The sequence below is a fragment of the Prosopis cineraria genome, unplaced genomic scaffold, assembly GCF_029017545.1.
Source record: "Prosopis cineraria cultivar Desert tree isolate PC_DT_omini unplaced genomic scaffold, ASM2901754v1 PC1, whole genome shotgun sequence".
NCBI lineage: Eukaryota > Viridiplantae > Streptophyta > Magnoliopsida > Fabales > Fabaceae > Prosopis > Prosopis cineraria.
Window position 1 is genome coordinate 53,944,973 of NW_026555332.1, and position 11,677 is coordinate 53,956,649.

Genomic DNA, 11,677 nt, shown 5'->3' on the forward strand with positions numbered 1-11,677 from the left:
TTTCCTATTTTTTTTCAATAAAGATGCTCTATATGTTTATGTGAATTTTGACATTTCCCCACAAAATCATCATGCTATACAAGACTTCTATTTTGGCATGACGTGCTCTATACATACATTGATTCATATATTGAGCATGTAACATTTAGTTTTAAAATTGCAGTGAGCGACTAAACTAAAAACACATTAATGAATGGTATATGTATTAATATTGAAACAAAGAGAATGATTTGGATCAATTTGCATAAAATAGGATTATAAGCTATTGAATTAGAGTACTTTATCACTTAGAGGTGACAATCCTCTTGTAGTTTGGAAAGTGGATTTGACAACCTGTGAGGTATTTGAAGAAAAATCATTTTTCTCATCATCAATAAAAGAGGCAATTTCAACATTCCCATCATTTAGTGATTGTGTTGTAGATTTACTTTCTTCCTTATGCAGCGACAATTCTTTTGACAAGCTACTCTTTAGTGACAAGTCAAAGCCTCTCAATTAAATGGTTTATTTTGTGATGTTATTTTTTATTAGATTTAAATTTGTTTTTATAGATTTAATGTCATGTATAATATTTTTTTAGATTTTAAATATTTTTTTAGATTTTTAAATTAAAAAATAAAAGAATATATTGAGGTATAATCGAGCTTTATAGGGTTGGCCCGTTTAGGCCCTGGCTCTTCTGATATATGTTTATAAAATCAGTTAACTTTTAAAAATAATGTAAATCACACTAAACCTAATAAAATACTCTGTGTTACATATTATAATTGTGCAGATCACAGGTGCAAAAGTGTGTTTAGGCTTTGCAAAATGAAAAGAAGCAAGCTTACAAGTATAAAGAATGTGCCTAAGTAGCATTATAATGAAATAACAAACACCAATAGCATGACAAAAAAGAGAACCAGCGTACGAGTATAAATTGTTAAGAACAAAATGGAGAACAAAGCAAGAAACTAAAGCTTAAATGAAAACTCCATAGCAGAGGATTTCCATTCACATTTGGATTTATATCTGTAACATTGTAACAATTCATATTTAGATAATGTAATGTAATTCTATTATAGTAGAAGTTTCAATATATTTAGATAATGATTTACCTTCTTCTAAATACTTGACTAAATTCCATTACTTCAAGTGATTTCACATTATTGTTCAATAGATCTTACAAACAAAAAATGAAATGATGATATCATAAAATATGTTTTGAGTGACACCTAACTTAGTTGAGAATTTGAAATATAATACTCTCACCATCATCAATGCTGTTAATGAAATCTGACTTAACTGAGGTGAATCATATTACATTGTTATTGGTGTATTTGACATAAATAGACCATGTTGTGCTTGTATTGGCATAGTTAACCTAGGGGGACTATATTAACCTTGCACTAGCATATTTGACACCGAAGGGCACATTACAATGGCACTAGCATATTTAGTATGGGGGGCCATATTGCACTTGCACTAGTATATTTTATACAGAAGGGCCATATTGTAAAATTTGCATGTAGCACAAGTTCATGGGGGATCAACGAGGTGTTTTAAAATAAATTTCAAAATAAATACAAGGGAGGAAAATGATCCATGCATGGGGGGGGGGGAGAGAACAACAACTATGGCAAGTTTTATTTTTAATAGTGGGGATGCAAATGGTCAATACAAGGAAGAAAGATGAAATCATATTAAATTACAATCAAAATCCTTCCCCGGTTAGAATTCCTTTCTTGTTGTGTGAGAATGTCAACTTTGTTCTAGAGGAGAAAACAACCAAGTTCCTGCACTTGGAAGGAAAATATAAGACCTTTGGCCTTTTTTATTTTATCTAGATGGTGTTCTTTTGAGAAAATGCATAGATAAAAAAGTGAAGACACGCTCAACCCATGCTTGTTGGGGAGGATGGTCTCTCCCTTTCTGTTCTCTCACTTTCCCTCATTTTCTCAATTCTCACCCTTCATTAAATTTGTAATTAAAATAAATTTATTTAATAAAATTAAATCAATGATAAATGTTGAGAAAATGACAGAAAATGAGAGAAAAGAAAGGGTGACCTCCTACTTTCTGGGCCGAGCTATCACCCTGGCAGGAGTGACCAGCAAATGCCACCTTATTCATTCGGCCCCTCTGAGCAGGGCCTCGGAATCGAGCTTTGAGACCTAGTCAGTGGTCAAACCTGTCCAGCCAGGGGTCCAGCCGTACAGGCCATCGGTACGCAAGTTGGAAGCTTCTTGTGTTGGGTGTGGCTCGCCCATTTCACCAACCCGCAGAACCAAGCGACCCACCTAACGCTGGTTTATCGCGGTGTGTCTGATCTTCAACCCAGAACTCGTGGAAATTACGAAATCTAAGAGAAGTGCAATCATGGGAGTGACGCCAAAAATTGCACCCTCCATGCTATCATCGGACTTCGCTAATTTAGCTTCCGAGGCTCATCGCATGCTCAACGATGGCGCCGATTGGCTCCACATGGATATTATGGTATGCTTTCTGAGTTTCAACCGCTTCCTTATTCATTTGAATTTTGACTCCATGTTCTGGTTTATTTTCGCGTAGCTTAGTAGTTCATCCAAGAGCTAGAATTTGTTGCGTGTTGCAAATCAGGCTCTGTGTCCGAAACTTATTCGAAGAAATAGAAATTTTTTACTTTATTAATATCTTGTATTCTTCGGCTTATAGTGTCGATGCTGCGATTGCTGTATTATTTACCATGGATGGGTGGTAATATGTAGACAAGAAAAACAATTTGCTGATGGCCTGAACCTATTACAACAAAAAATGCTGCATGGAAAAAATTTTTTAATGAGGAGCCTGCGCGGGCTAAACTTCTAATATGGCTCATAAACTGGTTGGCAGCAACTCTGCTGTCCTTATGGTAGACACAATGGTTCAATTAACAAAGTGTCAATAACTGTGTGCGTGTTCTGTTATGGAATAAATACCCATATGTTTGCATATTTTATATTTTATTGGTGATCATGATTCCTGATATTTCCCTTTTCCCATTTTGGTTCATTTGCAGGACGGGTAGGTGTCCGTGTTTGCTCACACCACATTATCATTGTCTTGAAATTGCCATTACACCCACCTAAACTTTATTTGAAGTTGTATTCCTGTTCATGCAATTCTTGACTGTAACATTTTCTTCCCTTTCACTGTTATGTTATATATATGCTCTGAGTAGAAAACATTGCTTTTCTTTTTGTTCTTGTTGAATCCAGCGTCTTGTAATAACTATCAGGTGTGCTTATTTTGCCTGATTATAGTTCACTTTTTGTTGGGTAAGAAGTGGTAATATATATTAATATGTATGTGCATTTGCACCTGCTTGCCGTTGACGTCACAGCAAAATTCAGATGAGGGAGGTCTTAAATTTTCTATCTATCAAACTTTTCTTTAAAAGGAATGAAATGAATAAAAGGAAATGTCCCCTTGATGACAGTCCAATTTTTGGTGGATTCTAGCATTTTCTTATGTCAATTTGTTTCTTATGTGTGGTTTCTAGCTTTGACAGTGCACTCAGCCACTCAATAGTTATCGTTCAAAATAAGAATTCACGCTATATAGTCAATAGATTCACTTTACAATAGGGATTTTAGGCATTTGTAAAGATTTACAATTGCTGTTTTTTTTTTTTAAATAACTGCAATTGTAGTACTTTTATCATGCACATCACTCAGAATTTTAACACTTAGTTTGTGTTTATATTCTGAGTGATGGTTTGTATTAGTTTTATGCTAATGGAAACTACTTTTTTTTTATTCAAGTATTCAGACCAAGCCTAAACCTATTATCAACTTCTTTTGGTAACTAAGGATGACTGAGTAGCATGTCATGAGCTTAATGTTAATTAAGTTTTCCTTCATTTTAGTTAATTTGACTCTTCGAGCTTTCCCCTCTCTTCTTCTCTCACTTGCAGGCACTTTGTCCCTAATCTAACCATTGGTGCTCCAGTCATTGAAAGCTTACGAAAGCACACAGAGCAGTATCATTGCTTCTTTGTTCATCAAAGTTTACTGTATTGGACATTTTACCCATTGTTAAGAAGACACAATGTCTTTTAATTTGCTTCAAACTGATACAGGGCATATCTGGACTGCCACCTGATGGTCACAAATCCTCTTGACTATGTTGAACCTTTGAGAAAGGCTGGTGCTTCTGGTTTTACGTTTCATATAGAGACATCTAAAGGTTGCTACTCATTAAAGTTCTTTATTTTCTTGTCGTTCTGTTTTCCACAGGCCACATTTATTATGTTATTTTCTTTTCTGTATGTTCAAAAGCTGTTATTTTGGACAGATAATTGGTCAGAACTTGTCCAGAGAATAAAATCAGGGGGCATGACACCTGGTGTAGCATTAAAGCCTGGCACACCAGTTGAAGAGATTTATCCTCTGGTATGATTTCCTTCCTTTAAGTTCTCATTTGGTCACACACACACACACACTACTGGATTTTATGTTTATGGAAGAAAGTATGATTTGACAGTGTCCTGAGTCTTGTACGTAGTGCATAGCCTGAAGTTGGGTAGATTCAATGTGTGGCTATAAGATTTTAGTCTTAATAGGATGCTTCTTGTTCTTGCTTTATTTATCTATATTCAGTTCACAGGTTGAAGCAGAAAATCCTGTAGAATTGGTCCTTGTGATGACTGTGGAACCTGGATTTGGAGGACAGAAATTTATGCCTGAGATGATGAATAAGGTTTCATTACTCTTTTTCACTCAGTGTTGAATTAGTTTTGGCTGACAACTGTTTTTTTTTTTTTTTGGTATGACGACTGACAACTCTTGATTATTTAATTTGCGACTGCTTTTTGGCTAATTGTTTCATTTTTAAAACTAGGTACGGATGCTAAGGCAGAAGTATCCATCACTTAATATTGAGGTATTTAAGCCTGTTAATTTCTTGGCTGTTTCTGATTTTCCATCAAATTGATTTATATCAGATTATTCTTTTTTTTTTTTGGCTCAATTCATTTCATTCTTGAACTGGTTTCATCTCTCACATTTTATGCTTTATGTCTCACGTGTTCTTTTATGACTTTGGAAGCACTGTTGACCTCTTACTCTTGGGTTCCTTTCGTTCCCTGTACTCTATTTGCATAATTAGCTTTACCCTGTCCTTGGAAGTTTCCCACGATATTTTCCTTTATGTATCCTTCAATGGTGTCAGTTCTTGTGCTCGTGAACATGTGATCTTTTCTGTCTGCAAGTTCATGCATACAAGTGGTATATCATTGCGGGGATCTGGAGTTCTGAACATGTTCATTTTCGATTGCAGGTTGATGGTGGACTAGGCCCCTCAACCATTGGAACAGCTGCATCTGCTGGAGCAAACTGCATTGTCGCAGGAAGCTCTGTATTTGGAGCCCCTAAGCCGGCTGAAGTAATATCCTTGATGAGGAAGAGCGTCGAGAAAGCCCAGCAAACAAGCTGACAAGACATAGGAAAGATTCTTGATTACTAGTTGAGTTACCACTACACAGCTTCGCTAGAGTTTATTTTCAAACTGTTTAATTTGCTAACATTTTGACCAGTTAAATAAGCGAGAAGTGGTTTGTTTGTGTTTCGACATCCACTGTACGCCTTAAGAAGTGCACAAAGGCGTATTTTACAATTTCACGGCGAGTGACTCCTTGGCTGTAATTGGATTTGACAAATATTGTGACCAAGACCATCTATCTCAAACCGGAGTAAATAATTTAAGTTTGATTAATTTTCCTTGAAAATGTCAATTTCTAGTTTGAATCTGTTTCTACTGTCCCAGCACCACTTGTCTGAATAGCACGCAATGGCACATTCACACTAGCGCACACGAATCTCTTGAGTGGTCTATATTTTTTCGTTGTGTTAATTTTTGTGGCAAATCATTCTCTCTCTCTCTCTCTCTCTCTCTCCCTCTCGACCATTTTGGCAAATCATTCTCATTAACCGAATGCCAGCCACTTTATACATTCGCCCCCAGTCGATTCTCTCTTGAACCATTATATATGGTGGTGCCTTTTCACTTTTTAGAAACAGGGAATTTGGAAAGTGTCTCGGAAATGGGGCAAGGCCTGACTGATCAAGTCACAATATTACCTTAATTTTAGAACAGCGGCCAGCACGTGTTCTCACGTGCATGGACACGCCTTACCTTCGCCACCATTACTTGGATCCTATATTGAAAAACACGCTTTCAGCTCAAAAAGTTGCTTTTGCATAGAAGTCGCTCTGGACTCCATCCAAAGAAAAAATGATTGGCATATTCAATTCTGGTGTGGAATTACTAAACTTTCTTTAATTGTGTGTTTTTTTTTTAGTTCAAGGAGTAAATTTCAACATTTTACTGACAGTAGAAATAGAAATTATCTGTTTTAAAATATTGAGAGCGAATGGCAGACCTTTCAATCAATTGTTATATATTCAAATGTTGAGATTCAAACTCTCAACTATTTATTTAAGTAATAAAAACTCTTACTATTCATGCTAATTTTAATTAATTTTTTTAATGGTACTTTCATTCACTGCATTTACCTTCATGTCCGACAAATGATAGAATAAAATGCTAAGAAAAACGAGGTTTAAATTTTCAAGTACTATCAGCTCTCTGATTCCAACTGTGTCTTGATAATAGAGTAGTTCCATTTTATTCTCCTTTTAACATGCAGTGTACGGGTTTTCTGAGCTGCTTTTCGGTGCAACGAGTGCCTGCTGTTAATGAGCAAACGAAAAGAGACAATAATCGCTACTTTCAGCGAATATAATGATGACCATAATCTTCATCGTCATTTAACTTTATTGCAATTAGCGATGTTGAGGTAATATTAATAATAATTTTTTTTAATTTTATTTATAAATTATATTTTAAAAAATTCATTTGATCTCATTTATAAATTATAGTTTATCTTTATAGATAATATTTAAAAAATATTTTTAAAATTTTTTTTTATGAAAAAAAATAACAAAATATTATTTTTAAATTTATTATGAAGTATGTTATAAAAAAAGTTTTGATGAGACAGAGAAAGAGAGAGGGCACTAGGGGTACCTGTGCTATGAGTGACACAATGGACTTCCACTGAACTGTCTGAAATCGATATGATGACAGCCACTTGGTAAATGTTTTCTTCTGATAAAAGCTTGCCCCTCATCATCTGATTTACTACTCAAAACCCAGAACTTTTCTTTCCCGTGTGCTTCTTGTTATTAAAGAGAATAAAAGGAAAGACACGTAAAATCTCAATTATCTCCTCTACTTCTGACTTCACTGAATCCAAGTATGAAGCATGCAGACATAAAGTTACAAAAATCATGGATCTGTGGATCTGGGCTAAGTAATCCACGAGATCTCCGCCGAGTGTTGATACAGCAATCTTGTAGCACCAGTCACAATGAAATTTCTGATTCATAAATCTCAATGTATTGGTTCAGATGCCAACTCATCAACTTCTTCACCTGTTCAATGTCTTTAACCTAATTCATTCTTGAGAAAGAAAAATCCCAATACCCACTACACATCATTTTATGGACGTATCACCATGAGTAGTAGTATATCTCAATCCCAATGAAAGAACTAAAACATATGAGAAGAAGATGAACCATCACCGTTCATGTAACCTCAATTCCAATGAATGAAAGGAAGTTTTGTTTTTATGTACAGCTATAGTGACATCTAGCATTAACAATGATGCATGAAATGAAAAAGATGAGCGAGCGAGCGATACGCTTACACAGATAAGGTTTTAGGGGTTGACATGGGCGGTGTGGGTTGTCTCTTTTCAAAGATCAAAAATGTTGAAATGTGACCTGCCATCATCCATGCCCTTACTTCCATGGCGTAGCATTAACGCATATACAGGCACTGTACTACTGTTCGTTTTTTCTATTTGTCTGCTTTTGGAACCCATACTTTCTACCCCTTCATCATTTCTGTTTACACTGTTTTTTCACACATTATATTCTCTTGTCTGCTGCATTCACCTTTCTTCCCTGGAAATTCAAGCCAGATCTGTTGCTTTTATATGTAAAGTTGCTTGTACTTGGATCCTTTGCTAGTGCTTTCCTTGTAGGCTTCTTTTGCGTTGATGCGAAACGCAATTAATTTGCACACTCGATCGGAGGATGAAAATAATGAAGATTCTTATCTTCAATGCCAAACCGTGAAAGTTTATTTCTCAAATAGTTATCCTAAAATTAGTATGGATAAGTTAGACAGCCATCTAAGCAAGTGCAGAACAATGCCGTTTTAAAGATATCTGGAGATTGTAAACCTAATAATGCTTCATCAAGATTAATTTACAGTCATAATTAGGTTTTTTTTTTGCAAAAAAAAAAAAAAGCTGAAATCAGTCAAATGCAGTGTCATGGGATCCCTGCGTTAATATCAAATAGTTTATAAAGACCATGAGGGACCACGTCTTCCTCTAGCTCCAATCCGGAGCATTATAGAATATTTTCGCTTTGTACAAATATACTTGTCTGTCACAAGCTACATGCTCGGACAATTAAATCAACTCTCTCGTCCTGTCTTCCCTGTAGGTCCTCTGATCCCCATCTCACTCACTAACCAAGAAATAAAGAATGTCACTCGTGAATTGCTTTAAAAACCTAAGCAGCTTTAAATATTCTTGATGGTCTGCGTGCACCCCTTATTAAATGAATCAATCCAAGACTATAAAACTCCAAAAAAAAAAATCAACTATGTATTTCCTTAGATGATTCCCGGATGTTTAATATAATGAAAAAACGGGCAGCTGAGATAAAATGAGTTACAAATAGATTATTGGAATAGACTCTCACTGCCTTTTACTGAATTCGCCTCTTATTGAATTTAAATCCATTTGTCAAGCCAACGATGCCCTCACATCACATGTACAGGTAGATGCATATAAAGGCGGGTTTGGAGCCCGAGGAGCCTCTAAAGTAGTTAAGAGTGTTTGCTGCCTATAACCACTGACAAGTGAAGCTAGGGATTTGGGATACATGGCCTCACATCTGTTGAAGATGGAATCATAGTCAAATTAAACTTTGTGATCCTCAAGGACACTGTCTCCGTACGGGTTTGAAGGGGGAAAGAAATCTGCGATGCTGTTACCTAGCTTTTGTATAGATCCAAGAGCGGTGATTGAGAGAGAGAGGAAGCCTCTTATATTTTATTGGCCATTCCATGTTAGGGCTGAGTGATAGCAGAAATGATCACTAGGCTTCTCCACCTGAGAGCTTGGGCCTTTTTGTTCTTCTGCTTCTCTGTTTTGTCGCTCGGACAAGAGCTCGTCAGCTGCAACACAACATCCCCAGATGCCTCTGGCTACCGTTGCAGTGTGAATGAATCACAATGTGGAACATTTGCAGTTTTCTTCACCAGTTCATACTACTCATCTCTCTTCAACTTGAGCTTTTACCTGGGAATCAATCGCTATGTGGTTGCGGATGCAAATGGGTTTTCTGCAGAAACAGAATTTCTTCTTCATGAACAACCTCTACTAATACCAATAGACTGCAAATGCAAAGGCGGCTTCTTTGGCGCTGAAATAACCAAAACTACCATGAAAGGTGAGAGCTTTTATGGGATTGCTCAGTCGCTGGAAGGCTTGACAACCTGCATGGCTATTAGTAACAAGAATCCAGGTGTGTCACCTTGGGATCTCGATGATAATACCAGATTGCTGATCCCTCTGAGATGTGCATGTCCCTTATCATCTAAAGTTTCTCCAGAGCCGAAGCTTCTGATTTCTTACCCAGTGAGAGAAGGCGACACAGTTCTTAACTTGGCATCAAAGTTTAATACAAGTGCAGAAGCAATAATGAAAGCAAATAACATATTCTCCAAAGATTTCAAACCTGCTAAGCTCACGCCCTTTACCTCTCTTCTGATCCCACTCAATGGCAAGCCTGTTCTTGGTCCTCTGGCTAAACCCAGGGAACCCAATTCGGGTAATCGATCAAGCAGTATACCAGTGATTAATCCATCACACAAGAAGCCCAGAACGTGGAAGGCTGAATTGTACATTGGGCTAGCTGGCGTCGCTGTTGGAGTTTTGTTTGCTTTTCTAGCAGCTTTAGTTGTGATTAGATTGAAGAACGGGAAGAAAGAGAAATCATCCAAAAGAAGCAATTTGGAGCTGCAACATCTTAATGTAAGCGCAAGAACCACCAGCGACAAGAAGAAAGTTTCGTTCGAAGGATCCCAGTATGGGAAAATAATCGACACAGCTCCTCGTAAGATGCTGCTGGAGACATTCACCCTTGAAGACCTAAAAAAAGCAACGGAGGATTTCAGTTCAAGCAATCTCATAGAGGGATCTGTATTTCACGGCCGTCTGGAAGGGAAAAACATGGCAATCAAACGAGCACATACAGAAACGGTTTTAAAAATCGATCTCGGGCTCTTCCATAACACAATCCACCATCACCCTAACATTCTTAGGATGCTCGGAACGTGTTCAACAGAAGGTCCCGAGTCATATCTGGTTTTCGAGCATGCAAAAAACGGGTCTTTGAAAGACTGGCTTCATGGTGGGTTGGCCATCAAGAACGAGTTCATATCTTCCTGCAATTGCTTCCTCACGTGGAGTCAGAGGCTCAGGATCTGCCTTGACGTGGCCATGGCCCTGCAATATATGCACCACGTCATGAACCCAAGCTATGTCCACAGAAACATAAAGAGCAGGAACATCTTTCTGGACGAAGAATTCAGTGCCAAGATTGGGAACTTCGGGATGGCGGGCTGTGTCGAGAACGAAACAGAGGATCCAATGTTCTACTCAACCAACCCTGCATCCTGGAATCTTGGTTATTTGGCACCAGAATATGTACACCAAGGCTTAATTTCTCCAAGTACTGATATTTTTGCTTATGGAGTGGTTTTGCTGGAAGTTTTGTCTGGTCAGACACCTATAAGCAGGCCCAATGAGAAAGGGGAAGGAAGCGTTTGGCTCACCGATAAAATAAAGTCTGTTCTGAAGTCAGAAAATGAGGAAGAACTGAGGGGGTGGATGGACAAGGCAGTAGGTGAGAATTATTCATTCGATGCAGCAAGAACAGTGGCAAATATTGCTAGAGCTTGTGTAGAGGAAGATTATAGTATGAGGCCGGTTGCAGGGGAAGTTGTGGAGAAGCTGTCCAGATTGGTGGAGGAACTTCCAGAAGAAGAACGCATGTTGATGTCTGAAAGCTCTTGCAAGCCTCTGGTGAAAGCAGTGGCAAAACCATGATCCTACCTTCCGTTCTGGAAATTAAATTCATTATCTTTGGTCCCTAATCTCTTGTCCCTCTTAATTAAATGTGGTTCTGTTGCATATGTAATTATACCGAGACTTGTCAAAATAAGACCGACAAAGCAGTTTTCTTCTAACTCTTTCTTTCGAGAGTTTCAGAGGCACCTATTTTGGCTGATTGTCATTTATACTGCGGCGTCATGTAACCGGAGATTCTATGGATATGTGAAGTTGTATTCTCTGCTGCTCTTTCTTTATTATTATTCCTTAGGGAAAGCCCTTTTGTTTTAGGGTCCAACACAAGAAAAATAAAAAATAGCAGAAAAACAGTAAAGAGAATGCAGCAGAAAAGATATACTCCTCTAACCGTGACAATATTACAATCTAATGTTGGACATATATACACTAAACATGCAGTACATTGCTCTTAAAGATGATTCTTTGATGGATATTAGCAATAACATAATGCCACGTCATTCAATT

General features: G+C 37.3%; 2 protein-coding genes across 2 annotated transcripts; both read left to right on the forward strand.

Annotated features, from left to right (window-relative positions):
• Nucleotides 1–2,115: 2,115 nt before the first annotated feature.
• LOC129295717 (ribulose-phosphate 3-epimerase, cytoplasmic isoform-like) lies at nt 2,116–5,725 on the forward strand. Its single transcript, XM_054934264.1, has 8 exons — nt 2,116–2,475; nt 3,017–3,021; nt 3,914–3,976; nt 4,079–4,185; nt 4,294–4,391; nt 4,606–4,698; nt 4,840–4,881; nt 5,278–5,725. Exons 1-8 carry the CDS (start codon nt 2,359–2,361, stop codon nt 5,431–5,433), a joined length of 681 nt encoding a protein of 226 aa, XP_054790239.1. The 5' UTR covers nt 2,116–2,358; the 3' UTR covers nt 5,434–5,725.
• Nucleotides 5,726–8,693: 2,968 nt separating this feature from the next.
• LOC129304969 (protein LYK2) lies at nt 8,694–11,439 on the forward strand. Its single transcript, XM_054944842.1, has one exon. The coding sequence runs from the start codon at nt 9,170–9,172 to the stop codon at nt 11,189–11,191; it is 2,022 nt and encodes a 673-aa protein (XP_054800817.1). The 5' UTR covers nt 8,694–9,169; the 3' UTR covers nt 11,192–11,439.
• Nucleotides 11,440–11,677: the final 238 nt, after the last annotated feature.

Excerpts from the sequence above, each read along its gene's own strand:
- LOC129304969 (XM_054944842.1), top strand. The coding sequence starts at position 9,170 with ATGATCACTAGGCTTCTCCACCTGAGAGCTTGGGCCTTTTTGTTCTTC.
- LOC129295717 (XM_054934264.1), top strand. The coding sequence starts at position 2,359 with ATGGGAGTGACGCCAAAAATTGCACCCTCCATGCTATCATCGGACTTC. Across the intron at positions 3,977-4,078 it reads AGCTTACGAAAGCACACAGA|GGCATATCTGGACTGCCACC; the intron begins GCAGTATCATTG and ends AAACTGATACAG. Across the intron at positions 4,186-4,293 it reads TCATATAGAGACATCTAAAG|ATAATTGGTCAGAACTTGTC; the intron begins GTTGCTACTCAT and ends TATTTTGGACAG.